This window comes from Musa acuminata, chromosome BXJ3-9, assembly GCF_036884655.1.
Source record: "Musa acuminata AAA Group cultivar baxijiao chromosome BXJ3-9, Cavendish_Baxijiao_AAA, whole genome shotgun sequence".
Classification (NCBI taxonomy): Eukaryota; Viridiplantae; Streptophyta; class Magnoliopsida; order Zingiberales; family Musaceae; genus Musa; species Musa acuminata.
In genome coordinates, this window is record NC_088357.1 from 3238140 (window position 1) to 3256013 (window position 17874).

At 37.2% G+C, this 17874-nt stretch overlaps 2 protein-coding genes across 8 annotated transcripts; both read right to left on the reverse strand.

The window, feature by feature from the left end:
* Positions 1 to 465: 465 nt before the first annotated feature.
* Positions 466 to 8783, reverse strand: LOC135649684 (probable ADP-ribosylation factor GTPase-activating protein AGD14). The gene is made up of 13 exons (XM_065168320.1): positions 8328 to 8783; positions 8170 to 8231; positions 6422 to 6509; positions 6286 to 6347; positions 6109 to 6205; positions 5536 to 5979; positions 4870 to 5382; positions 4599 to 4739; positions 4407 to 4517; positions 3019 to 3102; positions 1328 to 1457; positions 1212 to 1257; positions 466 to 1137 (listed from the first exon to the last, which is right to left on the reverse strand). Exons 1-13 carry the CDS (start codon positions 8421 to 8423, stop codon positions 1083 to 1085), a joined length of 1929 nt encoding a protein of 642 aa, XP_065024392.1. The 5' UTR covers positions 8424 to 8783; the 3' UTR covers positions 466 to 1082.
* Positions 8784 to 11573: 2790 nt separating this feature from the next.
* Positions 11574 to 15837, reverse strand: LOC103996992 (ADP-ribosylation factor 1). 7 transcript variants are annotated; one of them, XM_009418092.3, is made up of 7 exons: positions 15701 to 15837; positions 15087 to 15266; positions 14708 to 14778; positions 14250 to 14369; positions 13244 to 13362; positions 11978 to 12059; positions 11574 to 11812 (listed from the first exon to the last, which is right to left on the reverse strand). In XM_009418092.3, exons 2-7 carry the CDS (start codon positions 15232 to 15234, stop codon positions 11807 to 11809), a joined length of 546 nt encoding a protein of 181 aa, XP_009416367.1. In that variant the 5' UTR covers positions 15235 to 15266; positions 15701 to 15837; the 3' UTR covers positions 11574 to 11806. The 7 variants fall into 7 exon arrangements, with proteins under 7 accessions (XP_009416367.1, XP_009416365.1, XP_009416369.1 ...); XM_009418090.3 differs by having other exon boundaries at positions 15087 to 15247; positions 15701 to 15835; XM_009418094.3 differs by having other exon boundaries at positions 15087 to 15239; positions 15701 to 15795.
* Between the last annotated feature and the right edge of the window lie 2037 nt (positions 15838 to 17874).

Sequence of the window (17874 nt, forward strand, 5' to 3'; positions counted from 1 at the left end):
TGGATGAATTTTTTTCAAGAAGAGTGCACCAAACAAAGATAATCAAATGCGGTAGCGCCAAAATGAGGCATGATGATAAATTTGAAGGCGTATTTACGGCTTGTCGGACGATCACCACGTCCATTTCGTGGACGGCACACGCTAAGCGTACGTTGGAGCTCCAGCCCAAGCCCAAGCCCAAGCCCAAGCCCAAGCCCACGACGACTTGACTCCAGTCATCCATCAACGTCGAGTTCCCATCTGATTTCTCACATCTAGTACTGGCTTCCTGCGTCAGCCTGTCGAGATCAATTAATTAAATGACGAGGTGGGAAGGACCCATGCTGGATAACTCTGGATGCCGTGCAAGAGCCGTCGAACGATTTGATGATTGACGGTGAGTGCCACGTCCAGGCAGTAGCCTAACAGTGCCTCTGATCCCGACAAAGAAAAACGTGATGCACAATCTTTAACAAGAGATTGATCTCATGGACAAGTGCGCCACACAAAATTCAAAGATATTAACTGTCACAATGTTTAACCAAGCACACCCCGTTTTGTACAACAATGAAGAGAGATCGATATTACAGCTGAGTGCATCAAAGAAATAAAAGATAATAAAGAGTCGATGATAAACTCTTTCTGGCACAACAAGACCTAAGCATATCGATGTGGTAAAAATGGACTAGTTGCAGCAAACTAGATTGAAGCATCTACGACACTCAAGTTCCACTGTTCCGAGTTAACCACAGCTCCGATATATCTGAGGCCCAAAACAGAAACAAGCCAACAAGATGCCATCACTTGAATGAAATAGTACCAGCCGACCTTGACAACCATATTGGTTGAACAGATAAGAACATGTACACGAGCCACTGTCACCTTAAGTCCAACAAGATTTACCTGTCTCGGCCTAAGAAATCATAAAGCCAGAGCTGAACAATGAAACATACTGCATTCAGTCGTTGCATTCGTTCTCTGACCTCCAGATTTGGTTGTGGCACAAAGGTTCACAGGAAAGAACATCAGCATATGTGCCTTAAAGATGGCCACGATGCAATGGCATTAAACAGTCTCAAATCCCACAAACTGACTGCAATTCTCTAAGCAAAAGGGTTCCCGCCAATAGATGCAACAGGGCCTTGTGAAGTTACATCCCTGGTAAAACCAACAACATTGAGAACACATAAAGAGTGCACAAATGCATGACAAAGGAATTCACCACAACCTACCGCAACTGAGAGCTTGGCACTTGTCCTGCATTGTACGCTAGGCTTCCTGAAATGGAAGAAACAAGCACTTTTAACAAAATGATATAGACTCCTCAATGAATTCACTGAATGCCTACCTTGAGAGACCGGTGGTACAAATGCTGCAACTGAATTCGGTGAAAACCATGTTTGAGGCAATCCACCAAGTAGATTTGCAGGCAAAAGTGGATTTGGCAGGGCAGACTGCAATGAGCTCATGTCCGGAAACTACATAGAAACACACTTCTAAGCAAGAAATTACATGGTCGGTAATTAGACAAAATTAGTTTTTCCTTTCTATTATATGCACTAAAACTAGTATCCAGCCTATCAGGAAGATTGAAGTTTCATATTCAGAAGCATGGCTCTAGATCAGGATTAATTGTTCAGATTCTTAATTTAAATGGCCTAAAGATCATTTTTTGGTGAATGAGTTGCACATGAATTTTGGATTCAGCCTAACAGTAAGATTGAAGTTTCATATTCAGAAGCATGGCTCTAGATCAGGATTAATTGTTCAGATTCTTAATTGAAATGGCCTAAAGATCATTTTTTGTTGAATGAGTTGCACATGAATTTTGGATTCCAAGTGGAGTTAAATAGTGAAGACCATGTTTTTAAATTTTGGTAAGGAGCCCCAAAGACAGATTTTTTTTTTAATTTATTGGAATGAAGACCCAGTTGTACCAACAAGCTACTGGCCCAACAACATTAGTTGACCAATATTCAAATAATATAGTACAGTATGAAAGATTTTAGTGCATAAGCTAAAACAACTGAAGTAAACTATTGATCGAAAGACAACTACCATCTTTCTGTTACAACATCAAAAGCTTGTTACATATTACAATACTAATATAAAGATGCTGTAATCCACATATAATATTTGATAATAGCTATTAATTACCAATGAAAAAGAAGACTGCTGGCTTATATTTTTGCTGATTTCAACTACGATAGACTATGGAAAGTATTCAACTGGTTGCCAAACAGTTCTCTTTTCTTTCTTTTTTTTTGTCTTGCTGGAAGAATTTTCTTCCAACTAAACATCTCTGATTCAAACTTTCCCGACCAAAACGAGCTCTTAAAGGTTTTAACAAAACAACAAAAGGTCTATGATGTAGGCCAAGTTCATAACAAATAGAGAAAGTGCATTCTTTGTAATTTGAAAATATAGAAACGAAAAATATAATACTAGAAAAAGATAACAGAACAAACAAAAGAATAATTACCAAACATACTATGGCTCAAAGTGCAAATCAGAGGATGAATATATCACACCTCTGCACATCATATATATACCATTTGCAATTAGAAATTCAAATGTGATTTTATACCATTCGCAATTCCTTTTTATAGACTTCCCAAGTGCAAAAAATAAAATAAAATTACATCAAGTCAAATTAATCATGTATTCTTTGTTTTTTTTTTTCAAAAATAAATTTGAAGATTTGATTTGAAGAGTATCTTCCTTTTTAATCATATATATGATTGATAGATCTTTTACAAAGATGAAACTTCCTATTAAAAATGAGATCTTCAATTAAAATTAAATTTGATTTGTTCCATTTTTCCTCATTTGCTTCCTTTTCCTTCTCCTTGAACAATCTAGGAAATTAACCTAAAATATTAAAGATATTGTCATGTGATAACTTATGCTATTTGCAAAATAGCCATATAAACTAATAAAATTTATTCAAATGAGAAATAAATTATAATCATTCCACCAGACTAGCTCACAACAAGAATTATCACATAATTTTCATGATAATTTGTGATTGCTACATACCAAATCATTTGCATCTAGATCCGAATCAAATGGGAGATCAAATGGATTTGTAGATTTTCGTTCCAGAGTGTTCCCGTTACCCCCCTGTAACGAACAAATATATCACCTTGTTAGATACACACACACACACACATGTTCATGTGAAAAAGTAAAACAAAAGTGAACTCAAGGCTCAACAGTACAGCCATAATCTATTTCCTAGTGGAGCCAATTGCTGGAGAGATAGCAACCAAACAACCTGTCAAAAGACAACATGCTAAGGGCTCAAAAAAAGTGGGTGTAGAATGGGAGAAAAAGAGGGAAAAAAGGTAAAAAGAAACAGGATTCCGAAAAATGATGCAACCCATCCCCAAAAGCTTTATTTGCTCGTTGTGATTAATCTATTGGTCTCAAGTGCTTTGCGGTTCAAACAGAGCACATTCTATAGTTTGGGGTTCTGAAGGATTGTGTAAGGTCAAGAGAAAATATAGGACAACAAAGGGGCAATTGTATATTTAGATGGATTCATGATAATATACAGTAGATACAGTTAGAAATTTGCAAAAAACGACTTGAAAGCAACCACAAGTAAGAAAAGATTTGTCCACAATATTTTTGCTAGTTCATTTTGTCCTTACAAAGCCATTATTTAAAAAAAAAAAAAATCAACAACTATCCATCATCCTTATCAAATTCCATCACTTTAAGAGGTAATAATCTTCGGCATATAAAATAGACAGCTCAAAACCTGATCACAAAATCCAGCAATTCATATTCATTAATGTCATACTCTATCTCTCTCATCATCTAAACCACCAGAGTAGCCATCAGACGACCTTTAATTAAGCACTATAATAAAGAAAATTCATTAAATTTGGCTCCTGGCAAGGGATGCAGTTGCAGTGCATCTGACCAAGGCTAGAGCAGCCAACAGTGAAAGAGATAAGGTCGCTTAGGTGGCAAACACTACCTTCAATGTAGTTGGGGGAGCTATACTCATATGCAGAAGGTGTGAAAAAGGAAAAGATACAGGGAACAAGGGCTGAATCACAAGAATGGAGGAGTGACCAACAATTCAAGAAGCAGGTAGGGAAGCAGATTGAGATAAAAAAACTGGTAGCAAGGTAAGGAAGTTCTTTGTCAATAAGAAGACTTAGAAGGCCTAGTCTAGTCTCTCTAAATCTTTTGTGGACAATAAATCATTTAGGTGACTGATGTATGAAGTGTCTATGTCAATACAAGGATTGCTCACTCAAGGTTCTCTTCCTGACAACATGAATGGTGATGAACTGGAATATGGATTTATACTTTATGTGTCAACTCTGCTAAGTCCATTTTGACTGCAAAAAAAACTACTTTAAAGAGCATTCAAGATAATTATAAAGGGCACAAACTTGAAAAGATATAACCTTCAGATGTAGAACTGAGGAAAATGAAGATCCAGATAGGTCATCAAATGGTGCACTGAGAGCAGAAAATTCATCTGTACTCAAATTTTGCGAACCATCCTCAACAGGTACCTTCGAATGTTTCAAAATAATAAGTATATAATGCTGATGAGCACAAGAAAATTGTATGCAACATCCTAATTGAAAAAGCACCTCTTGATCTTGTAAATTTGCATATAGGACACGTGATGCAGGATAGTTATGCACCAGAACTTGTGCTTCACTGAACTGTGATAGTTTCTCATATGATGCTGGTTGAGAATTTCCATCAGAAAAACCAAAAGTATCCCAAGCCTGCAAACAAAATACACAGATCTAACTAAGAATCATAGATGAGGCATTGCAAGTGGAACCTCTAAAACATCATTGACCTGCCAAGTAATCATATAGGAATATAGTTTCATATCACTAATATGGTCCTCACCTGAGAACTGTCCTTTGGATCTGACAAAGATGCAATTTCATTATGCTGGTCAGCAAAAGATAAGAAAAGGTCATCAGTAGCATTTTGTAGAACTGGTTGCTTGTTTGCCTGAGAAACCATAGAAGCAGGGTCCTTGCTTAGTTCAGAGGCATTGTTTGCCTGATAAGGTAAGTCAAATGTGGCCCACCCTACACTATCAGATAATGGTATGGTCAATTTTTCTTCTGAAGGTATGGTAGATGAAGATTGATGGTTAACAGCAAACACATCTGTAAACGAAGATGAATAAGGTATTGGTTGTTGCATAATTGGTAGACTAAAAGAATCCTGACTCCTTGCAAGTGTGGAAGAAGAGGTTTGCAACAAAAAGGGAGCAGCAGATATCTCTGGATGCTTGGCTGGAGATGAATTCTCTGGCTCAAGAACAAGATCAATTATGTTACTTGAGCTAGATGGTGTCAAAGATGCAGAATTGCTGTCGAAGGATCCAAAGCTACTTGATGATGCAGTCCTCTGCACAAAGAAGAAGAAATTAGTTATATATTCATCAATCAAATTTAGTTGCTTCACCAAAGAAATTAGTTAAAATATTCATCGCTCAGTTCTAGTTGCTTCACCAAAGAAATAAGTCAAGACTGATTGGCAAATAACTCATATATAAATCACCTGTGGACGTGGGAGCCCATTTAAATTCTTTTTGAAATTTGCATCAGGATATGTTGTCAACACCGGGGGCTGTGTATCTTCAATTAAGATATCTCTTACTTGCCGCAAAGGAGGACTGCTATAACCAGTGTCCTGAAAATTTGGTGACTGGCTATCAAATTTAGATGAATCTCCTCCACTAGCAACTGAGTAATCTGAATTCCTTGAATTAGGAGTCTCGTTAGCTGATCTGTCCTCATATGACTGCTTTCCTTGGTGACCTGGACTGTACAAGAAGCTAGAAATCTTGCCTTCATAAAGGCCACGATCTGAACCAGGTTTTCTTGATAGAAATCCAGGCTTTTTACCAGTATATCTTTCTTCATATTGATCTTCATAAGGTGGGCTCTGTGAAAAGGAATGATAAGAACTGGCTCTCCTGTGATCTTCATGGTTCTTGTGGCTCTATCCAGATTCCAGAGTGCAAAGACAAAAAGTGAATACAATACCAATGGAACTAAAGAACTGCTAAAAGAAAATTATTATAAGAATCATATTTAGATTTCAAAAGCAAATATCATGTTTGGAGATTACCTGCATGTCTCTAGGTGGCTTGTCAGAGGATTTCCCACTAGCATATTTCTTATCCACATAAACAGCTTTGATAAATTCCCTCAGCTTGTCAAGGTTGCTGTAATTTGTATCCACATGTCCACAAAATATCAAGGGCATGAAACACGAGAATGTAGCAATAAAGGTTTAGTCATTTACCTGCTATCAGGCAACCTCATTCTTTCCATGTCCCAATCCCTCAAAAAGGTCTCTCTGGCACGCTGCATAGAAATTTTTGTATGATAAAAAATTTGTGTAGTCTGTTTGTGATAAATTGGTGAATTTCTTGTAATACCTGATTGCCTCCTCTTTGTAAAGCCTCAACTTCTTGAGAAGTAAATTTAGCCATAGATATCGATTTCACACGGTGAGTAAACTCACGACTGTATGACAAACAAAAATCATCCATCAAAAGCCAGAAAGGAAAATGACAGAACACACAGGGTCTCAACAATATTAAGTTCACAACATATCAATCATACAAGAAGCTCCAACTACAGTACAACCAATATCGTCACCCCAACAATAAAGGCACAGATAAGCCAATTTATATATCTTCAGTAATTAATGTCTAAGAATGTCCAACACAACTCTCATCAAGAATCTCACACGACGAATGTGAGATTATAAGAAATATTCACTGCTCAGGAGATCCATAGTTCTTCTAAATGTGCAAACATGATAAGATCCTTCAGTGCCAGTTACTCATGTACACTGGATAGCCCTGTGCATTAAGACGTCATGACTATGGGATCTAAGACGATGCTGATGTGGGACAAGTCCAATAATTTCTTGTTCTAGTCAGGTATAAGATTGATCTGAAGTCAATTTTGAGTCTATACTTTGTAATCATGTTTAGTTCCAGTTTCAGATTACTAAAAGATATCAAGCATACGCATTGAGAATCATTTTCTTTTAGGATGCCACTTGGAATTGCTCAACAACCTGAAACCACTAGACAATGAACCTAAGATGTTCCTCAAAACTCAACAGAAGTTGATTTCTATACCAACTCAGATACCGAGTGGATATTTAGAATCTTTATAGAAGTTGATTCCATTGATATAATTTGGGTACTGTTTATGCTACAATACCGCAACAGTATGTGAACAGCAAATGTGATATTTAACTAAAAGGTTGTTGACATTTTCATATTCTCAGTTAAATCCACTTGTTAAATTTGAAAAATGGATAAATATAAGTGTTGACTGGAATAGTCTAGATACATGTGGAAAAGTTCTTGCATGTAAATATTTAGATAAAGAAAGTTAGTCTGGCAATCTTTATTCAGCATTTTTTTTCCTTGCTTTCCCTCAGATATTCTCTACTTTGATCTCCTAGTGCTACATCTAGGCACATAGCAAAAGTCCAAAGACCATCTTCACTTTTTCCATCATAACTTTCGCTACCTGTGTTTTGCTGTTTGACCTGGGGAACACCCAAACAAATAGTAAGCCCCACTAGTGTCCTACCACTTCCTAATACCCATTACTCGATATTACTGTGAAAAATCCGGTATCTGGTATCAGTGTGAATGACTCTGCTAAAACCAGTGATCCTACCTGCTAGTGCTAAAAATCCAGTCCAGTCCAATCATAAGTATACCCATGGAATAGTCAAAAATCTCTAAGAAGATGTAAAGACAAGTATGATCACTTTTAGGGCATCCAGATGAAAAATGCAAAATCATACCAAAATCCTCCTAAGAATCCACTAGAACATCATCTTTTTTTGTAAAAAGTTTCTTCTACCCAAAAGGTATTCCACAAAGTAGAAGGAAACTACTAAGAATTTATGGCTGTGAGGCAAAGCAATAATTTAGTACACTGGTCAACTTACTTTTTCTAGTGATCGTACCAACTTTTTCTAAGTTTCAGCCGTCCAATAAGTAACGATTTGAGTGGACAAATATGACTTAAAAGTTAAATAAATCCAAATTCCAGTAGCAAAACACAAGCTCATTAAGTTGGTTACTAGAAAACAACAACATAATGCAAGAAACTGGTAGTATCACATGCTAAAGTAAATCAATCGATCACTCACTGTATTCCACTGCAAGTCACGCAGATGAAAGTCCAAAAATTGATGCAAACATACTGTGGACCCTGCGCCAGCAACGCGTACAAAAAAGAAATCAGACCGTAAACAAACTGATCCTAGAGATCTACCGAAACAAAGAAAGCCTCTGAGAGGATTCCAACCAGGCTGTTGCAGTTGATGCACTTCCTGTTGGGGGGAAGCTTCAGGAGACCCCTAATGACCTTCTCATTCCTTTCGTCCTCCTTCTTGCTACTCATCCTCTCCGAATTCCACAGCTAACCAGCGACTCCGCGGCCCACCCCCTTCTCGCGTATCACGATCACTATCCACCCGATCAGACGTCAGACGCCTTCGGTTAGAAAACGACACCAAATTACACAACCTTGGGGCCAAATCTAGGGTTTTGTGAACTGCAAGACTTAGAAGGAAGAAGGGGGAGGGAGAGTGCCATCAAGATTGGCCGAGGGGGAAGGTCGAGCCGGGCGAGTGAGAGGTAGGGATGAGATATGGGCGATCGCCGAGAAGAAGAAGAAGAAGAAGAGGTTGATGGGAAGGGGGTTATGTGATAGTAACAGGGAAAGGGAAAGGGAGAGGGTGGAAACCGGTGGGTTGGAATGATAGACACGAAAGGTTTTAAATAGTGACTAGGGGGTGTCTGTTAAATCGTGTCTCGGTGTTCGTCATGGGATGAAAGGAAGGGTTTTCCACTCGGGGACTGTAGTCTTAGAGTCGTGACTCTTGCGGTGAATGGGTGGTTCGGTGGCAAGCTCGGTTACGAACCGGTCATCCATGGGGTCAAACTTCGGTTCGTCTTATCGGGACCGGTCGGTCAACGTCAATCAGTCACACTGTCGATTTACTAAAAATATAAAAAAACATTTATTTTAGAATTTTATTTAAGCCATTGAGAAATTACTTGGGGTTTTTTATTTTAATTTTACTCTCATTGCATATGTCAATAGTAATAAAAGATTGTTGATCTCATATCAATTTTTTGGACCTGTTCAAAGAAATAAAACTAGAAGAAAAAAGAAAATTTACTAGTATTATGTTGGGTTTCTTTGAATTTTTTTTTTTTTTAACTAGGGGCAAAAAATCGATTAATTCATGTTATATGATTCACTTGGTCCGAATTATTAATTTCACTCATTTGATCATTCATCAAAACAATATTTATGGGTCCAAAATTTTCAATCTAATCTTTATTTAATATATTTTTTATTATATCAATTTCATATTTGTGATAAGCTTAGTCGAAAATTGAGCTTGCTTTCTTCTCGCATTCGACGTGTCCTCGCTGTCTTTTTCATGATCCGACTCCTCAAGCACATGCCTTGGATATAATACTAATCCTTCCCTGATGCATCTGTATCCATCCCTTATTCTGCGTTACATATGTATACTCCATTAAAGAAAGTGAAATGACAGCATACAGCTTCGCATGCGTCGGTTCGTCTTCTCGTCTCATCAGAGTCGAGACCTGTTCGTGGAGATGACCGCTTGTTTTTGGGCTTGCGGAGCATAGAAAGAACACCTCTTTTGTCGACTGGTTTCATGTCATCGTTCGACAGGTGTCTTATTTCTGCGTACGTGCTGCTGTGCGTAGCCAAGCGCCTCCAATGTCCGCCCTCGTCCACGTAGCGTCATGCTTGAGCCATGCCTGCCGCCATCGCCTACATGGCTTCACTTACAGATCGGAGGTTGAATACTGCTTTGCTTAGTTAAGGAGTCACAAGATAATGCCGCCCAGCATCAGCAGTGGAGAGGAGGAATTCTTAGCAGCATCCGAGAAGGCGCCCAGCATCAGCAGTGAGCACGACTACAGACGTCCGTTGGCTAGCGATGCTCGTCGGGCGATTGACTACTTCACCGGCAAGGAGGAGACAAGAAAATGGATCGCGGAGACCGGAGAGTCCACGCCGGTACATTATGTCCGAACCCGTGTCGTTTCTTTGGTTGATGCTCTCCCTCCATGAACATATTGCTTGGAGCAGGCTAAGTTAGGACAAACGGATGAGGCAGCGAGACAGCAGCGTGAAGAGGCAAGGCTGAGGGAGGCGGAGGCGGAGGCGGAGGATAGGCCGAGGGCGGAGGATAAGAGAAGGAAGGCCGAGCCAGGACTCAGTACAGAGGCTCAGAAGGGTTAATTACATATTATTACCCGTTATAGTTAATTAGTCTTAGTCCTTATATTTTAAATAATTATATTAACACTCCTATATTTACTCTAATATCACCTATTTTATTTAATAAAATATATATTTAAAAATATAATAAAGTAATTTTACCCTTTCATCGCTCTATATATACGTCAACATTGATGCAATTATCAAGCGACAAAAGGATTGTTCAATATATGCATCAAATGTCTTTTTGTCATTCAATAATTACATCAATATCGATACAAATGCAGAGCGACGAAAGGATTGCTTAACAACTACATAAACGTCGACGTAAGTATAAAACGATCATAATCTCTCATTATCGCTCTCCTTATCCATAACCGCGCTTAGCGACATCGTCATCTGTCACTACCGACGTTATCTTTCACCAAAAAAAAATATTAAAAATATTTTTTATATTTTATTTTAATATTTTTATTGATAAAACTGATGATACTAAGATAAATGAACTTAGATGTTTGACTTTAGTAACGATAAAAATATTAATATAATTTTTTTAAAAATATAAATATTAAAAATACTTAAAAAATAATAATAATTATAAAAAAATCTATAATTAACGCTGCGATCAAGCAGAAGATAGATGCCGGCGTGGTGGTGGAGTATAAAACTAGAGGACAGCAAAGGTAAGGAGGAAGACGACGTGGATGACGGGATAAAAGATAGATAACGACATGCATATGCTTTTAGATGAGTGTTAACCTGCAGTGATGGGCGGTCCTGTATCAAAGATGACAAAAGGTGTACAGTGGAGGTTTGCTTCGGCTTTAATCTAAACAGAAGCAAATTTAAAACACCGAGGGGGAGATTCTTTCTTGTTGGCCAAAGCTAGAGTCACTGAATGCTAAAGATGATCTACATACCCCGGTGTAAAGCCGACCGGCCAAGGCTAAACTCATTTAATAGATCAGTGCAGAACCAAAAACTACGATGTCAATTTCCATTGATGGGTATGGACGAATCTGCTATTGCCATGCACATGTTATACAACCTATATCAACCAAAGCATCAAAATCAAATTTACCAAAGCTGAAGGCAGTTGTAGATTTTCCTTTTCCGCATTTGTTGAAGGAATCAGAAGAACCAGCCAAGTCAGTACCGGCCTTGTAAGAAGGGATCATCGTTTAGTCTACTAATAATGTTCTAAGCCACAAATTAGCTCGCACGGTGTAAATTACACCATAGCAAGTAGATTACACAGGAGAAAAGGCAGACGTCCGCAGGTGATGAACTCAATTCACAAATCATCTGTTTGTAAATGAACTAGAATCACAGGCAGCAAGCAGACAGCTAACACATCTAATTTCTGAATACATGAAATCTGATGTCTTAAAATGCAAAAAGCTGAGGTAATACAATCCATATAAATTACACTAAAATTCTGTTACCTCTCATGTCCCAAAAGCAATCAAACTGGCACGAAGTAAGAATATTTAAATTAAGCACTTCCTGGCCATTTAAGCCTGACAAGCAAATACAAAAAACATATATCAGCAGAACACAATTTATATCAATTGTGTAAAATGCATTTTTGATCTCAGAAAGAAATTTAGCACAAGAGAAATCTCTAGCTCGAATTATATGTCAAAAGAAATCAATTGTTGCAAGCTTAAACGAAGATAAGATACCTTGCTGGCAATGTTGTTCGAGAGCCAATCAAGCCCCTCATACAAACCCTCACCAGAGGTAGCGCAAGTGCTCTGGATGTACCTGATGATAGTCACAATGTATGTGTCCATATTAAACAGGACATGAAACCTACTTAGTCTCAATCGTTTTACTTAAACATCTATGGTCCTCTGTTGTCTTGCAAAGATTCTTGTTAAACCCAAAATTTTAACAAAAAACAAGGGAAAAATAAACCTAGTGGTTGACTAATTATGACAGTATAGAAGAAGCATGCGTAGAAAAATAAACTTCACTGAATACTGCATTTGATATCTAATAATTCAAAAAAGTCTTTCCATGCAGTGATGTATAACATTTCACTTGATACAATTGCTGAAAGATCTGGTTACACAAAAGCTTTCGTATATGGCTTCCTCACAACATTATATGAATAAATTGTTCGGTCATTAGATATAGCAGTATGCCAAACTAATCAGTGCTAATGACAAATTTCACATTCTTTAATGATCACAACTAATTTGATACAAAATAGATGAAACATCAGATCAACAGGTAAATTGCTTCTTTCATATCCATATTTACAACGAAAACAGCCATATCCTAGTTAGTTGCACAAACACAAACACCAAAGTTTAACATCAAGTTATTTGCTCATCTATTATCATCACATGACTGCTTTCCTACCAAAACCATGAAATCCATCCTGATAAGTGAAACTAGACAAGGGTACCTCTGACTTCATGGTCATTGTGAAATCCAAGCAATACTGGGCACATTATACCAAATAAATGGAGCTCTAGGTAAGCAAAATGAGATGAGAGGACAGGAGTAAGAAGGGAGCGCCATTTAAAGCCAAATGGATGAAAAACTAAATCAAGGTTTTCTTCCTAAAACATCAGACTTTGTAATTTGCAATTTTAGATCATTTTTTAATTCATTTCAAAATGTTGATCATAAGCTCAGCCTCTCTGGCAAACATCTTAAATGAAGAGATCATATATGATCAAATAGTTCTCCAACCATCAAGTGGAAAAAGAAGAAAACCTTCAGGTCCTCAAAAACCAAGGAATTTCTCTATTCTTAAGTGATCATATTAATCAAGTATCTTTTATATCTACAAGTTAACCAACAAAATGACAATGCCAATATTGCTCCACTTCATCTACAACCTTGTTATGTGATTTTGACATGAGTTATCAATCATAACAGCAAGAATCTGCAAGACTTCTCAACAAGTTCAGCATAACAAGACCAGAATGTCGTACCAGTGTCGCTGGCGCAAGGAATGCAGACCAAGCTTGTCGGTGATTTCAGCAGCATTCATTGCATTTGGAAGATCTTGTTTGTTTGCAAAAACAAGCAAAACAGCGTCCCGCAACTCATCCTAGCAATACCAAAATTAAAGCTTTGACAAGTGAGGGGGAAAAATCAGAATGAACATCATGCTGCTAAATTAGACATCAATTCACACATTTCTCATACAAAAATCAGTGCTGGATTTCATGGATCATGGAGAGGAATCACAGGAAGATGCTATAAAATGAGTTGCTCTAATGGAACAGAAAGTTAGTTACTCACTCAATTTTTGTTTGTTGATAAAAAACACTAATCAGCACAGCATTTAACAGGTGAAAGATAAGCTTCTTCTTATTCCCAAGTAACCGATTTTATCATTGCAAAATTCTACAAGCATCATACTTGGGACATTTATCACAGCCAGTATAGTGAAATTTTCAATTTGCTATTTTCATGTCAATAACACCATGCTTGTTAACAGTTACCATGTAAACAACTAAGACATTTGCAACGATTTCTTAGTCCAATTATATTATTAGAAAATAGCATGTTATCTAAATTGCATTTTATTCAATTTACTATTATCATAAATGGTTACCATTACCATTTTCATAAACGGTGAATCACATTACATATACCCACATAGATATTCAAACTTAAATTGCATGAAAGCATATTTATTTTGAACTTCACAAAAATAGATATTGTTGAAGTACTGTCACGTTTGTGACAATTAATTTGTAAAGTTAAAGTCTGATAGATTTATACATATGGATTATATGCATGTTAATTTGAGTCATGTGGATGATAATAGATAGCAACTTTGACACTGAAACAGGAAATGATAATAGATAAATAATTTCTGGAAACAGAAATTAGAATGAGTAGCATTATAGTTGGTTTTATAACTAATAAGCAAGGGTAGAGAACAAACCAAAAAGTTCAAAAAACATATCACCAAATAGAAGAACTTACCTCGTTAAGCATTCTGTGAAGCTCATCCTTTGCTTCAACAATTCGATCTCTGTCGTTGCTGTCAACCACAAAAATAAGGCCCTGTGTGTTCTGGAAGTAATGCCTCCAGAGAGGTCTGATCTGTTTTTCACACGATCATATCACCAGCACATTATCAAAAGGGTAATATGATTAGCTGATAAACAGATGAACTCTTGCAAGAATATCTATAACAAAATGATGATGATATTCTGCAAAATTTTGTTTAACAAGAAAATCTGTTGGGCATTGCAAGAAGAAGACAGTTTAATAACACCCAATCATTTGACCGGTTTTTACAAGTAATTGTCTACATCAGTATCATGCCCTTAGAAACATTTGCTCTTTCGAAAAAGTCATAATAATCAAATAACTCGTATGAGCAAAACATAAAAGAATAACTTCAATAAAAAAAATTAACTAAATAGGCACCACAGTACCTTGTCCTGACCACCAACATCCCAAACGGTAAAGCTAATATTTTTGTACTCCACAGTCTCCACATTGAACCCTGCATTGAAACACTAAATAACTAATCTGACACATATATTTTATTATTCTGGAACGATATTAACTACTAAAAGTCTGGAAGAATGCCCAATACAAATTCAAGTTTCCATAACAGAGCGTTCGCAAGCTAATTAACAACATCACCAGCCTTCCTATTCTACACCTGTCACGATTATACATATGTAAGTATGTATAACCCAAGGCCGGTCAAATGTTGAAAAGGTAGCCACGTTTTACCAAAGTCGTTCTAGATGGCTGAACAGGAAACGTTAAAGTCAAAGGAAAAAAGAGGAAGATGAGAACTCTCACCGATGGTTGGAATGGTGGTGACAATTTCTCCGAGCTTGAGCTTGTAGAGGATGGTCGTCTTACCAGCAGCGTCAAGACCCACCATCAAGATCCTCATCTCCTTCTTCGCAAAGAGCCGGCTGAACAGCTTCGTGAAGGTGAGCCCCATCGTTCCTACGCTCCTAATCCGCAATGTTTACACTAATCAAACATAGAGCTCCATAGATCAAAGATCCAAGGAAAAAAAGGAAACGCAATATCCACAGTGTGAGGAATTCAGAAACACGGATCGGAAGGTCTACAATCAAGGATCCGCAATCGTCGTCATCAGATTCAGATCACGAATGGAGAAAATTCTAAGATCTACATTCGGAACTCGTAAGAGAGCTGGAAATAGGGTTCAGATAAGAAACCTAAGATTTACAAAGAAGAGAACCGATCAAGGATCTAAAAACGGGACATAAGATGCTGCGGAAATGATTCCTTGAATCGAATGGAATAGAAGAAGAAAACGGATCCAAGATCTGAGAAAGCGATAATCGATGCGAAGGTACAGAACAGATAAAGGACCTTTGTATTGAACGGAAGATCTCGGAGAGGAACCGAAGGGAGAGAGGGAGGGGAGACTCGAGTACCCGGAAACCACGGGGAGAGATCGATTCGACGGTGAGACGACTCCTCGATTGCACGTTCTCTCGATGGAAAGAGAGTAGGAAGGGGCGCCTTTATATAGACGACAAATACAAGACTCGAGAGCCAGTGGTCACTCCGCTTCCTTCTTCAGGAGACAGCGAGTCACGTGACTGCCGGTAACGGGACGCGCTTCTGCGTGGACCGCAATCTGGTTCGGTTCATATCGATCGTTAATTGCACTTGGTCCAAGTTATTCATATCAATCCTCAGTCATGGTCAATTCCTTTTGTAAGTTGCTTTACCATAAATAATCATCCAATATGAAAGCCACTCATGCAATTACAAAGAACTTAGCATCATGCACAGGTCTAAACTTGCTTAATAAAGCAAGTAAAGAATGAGGGTAATTTCATATAATTATATACTTATGAAAGTGAAACATATAATTTTAATTCTTTCTCTTCTCTGCTCAACTTATGCTCTTGGTTGCCACTATTCCTATACCGCTTGATTGTCACCTCTCTTGCATCACTCTCGTCGTTGCATTAAGCTCGCTCGTTCGATCGTCGCTTCTCTTACTAGTTATAGGTGCCCTGCAAACTAAATCACATGAGTGCTGACACATGTGATACACTGTATAATAATAATTACTATTATTATTATATTTTTTATTTTATATTATATAATAAATATATATATATTGTGATATCCTTAGATCTGTATAATGAAAATTGAATCATGATGATAAGATCAATTCACATTTAAACATATATCATCACTAAATATTCTCGATTATAAATTACTCGAGAGGAAAATCGAGATAATCGAACATAATCAGTGTGTTATATACTCATCTATATGATGAAAGTAGTTGGTATCGTAACTACTTAGGTTGGGACACTATGAATATAATGTAGGTGCTCATTAGAGAATAAATTCACTAAATGATCTACTTATAGAATGTTAGATGGTTAATGATACATCATTATCATATAGCGATTCCATAGTCTCAGTTACGTATTTGGTCCATAGATTTGAGATACTAAATATGTCTTATTTAAGTATTCAGTTCTTTATTAACAGACTTATAAGTCTATAAGTTCTGGATCTAGTACAAACGATCATTGGGAATGACAACCAACCTTAGAAGACAATTAAGTGTCAATAAATGATCTTCTATTATTGATATCATGAGAAATATATCATATGTGCTCTCACCCAGACAAATCCTTGACTAGGATTAACTGGATCGTGATGAATATGATAAGCGTGAGATTCAAATTGAGAAATAAGTTATCTTGGAGGATTCGATTAGAGTGAGGCTCGGATATATTTCATATAGACCTGGTAGCACCATGAGCAGTATATGATATATGGAATATTAAATGAATGAGTGATATAGATATACGGTAACACATGACAGATATGTTCAATGGATTATATTCTCTTGTATCGTTTGAGGACTACGACATAATAGCATAATATATCCATAGTCAATGAGTTAAGTGATTTATTATGAGGATAATAATTCATTGAGTCAAACGGAGTTCTGAAATGTGAAACTCACGATCAGCTCGACATTGGGCCTAGAGAGTCAACGCATATGATAGACAAGAGTAGATGATTGAATATGAGATATATAATAAGCCCATGTTTTATTGAATCCATCGGGGGAAATCTATTATGACATGAAGTGGTTATTAAATGAGGATCCAATATTCATTAAGCCAAGATAATTGGATAAAGATCCAGTATCCATTAATACATGATCCATTAGGTTAAGTCACGAGGGCTCTCTATAAATAAGAGTTGAGGCTTCATGGGTCATAAGCTAAGACTTCTATTGTCGCCACCTCCTTCATCTCTTTAGTTATTACGATGTGGTGTGTCCATTGGGTGTGAGAGAAGGTGCGTTGTAGAGCTTCTTCATTCATGGACTAAGATCTATAGATTTAGGGATATATGATTTCTCATAGGTGAGAACATCTCACACCGCTTATATGGTTTTGTCGCTTTCAAGTTTTTTTACTCTCGATATCCATGATGATTTGATAAATTTATTTTAGAAAATCAGTTTTTGTTTTTATTTTTTTTACTATGTGATGCTCGCAGTTTCCCAAATAACTCCTGCACTATTCACCACCGTCACACTAAACCCATTCGATCGTCGTCGCAT

What these genes read in the sequence shown, in the direction of transcription:
- LOC135649684 (XM_065168320.1), bottom strand. Translation starts at nt 8,423, where the DNA reads ATGAGTAGCAAGAAGGAGGACGAAAGGAATGAGAAGGTCATTAGGGGT. An exon ending in GTGACTTGCAGTGGAATACA is followed by an intron (nt 6,510 to 8,169) that starts GTGAGTGATCGA and finishes TTTGTCATACAG; the next exon opens with TCGTGAGTTTACTCACCGTG. An exon ending in TACAAAGAGGAGGCAATCAG is followed by an intron (nt 6,348 to 6,421) that starts GTATTACAAGAA and finishes ATTTCTATGCAG; the next exon opens with CGTGCCAGAGAGACCTTTTT.
- LOC103996992 (XM_009418092.3), bottom strand. Translation starts at nt 15,234, where the DNA reads ATGGGGCTCACCTTCACGAAGCTGTTCAGCCGGCTCTTTGCGAAGAAG. An exon ending in TTCACAGAATGCTTAACGAG is followed by an intron (nt 13,363 to 14,249) that starts GTAAGTTCTTCT and finishes TGGTATTGCTAG; the next exon opens with GATGAGTTGCGGGACGCTGT. An exon ending in TCCTTGCGCCAGCGACACTG is followed by an intron (nt 12,060 to 13,243) that starts GTACGACATTCT and finishes GACTATCATCAG; the next exon opens with GTACATCCAGAGCACTTGCG.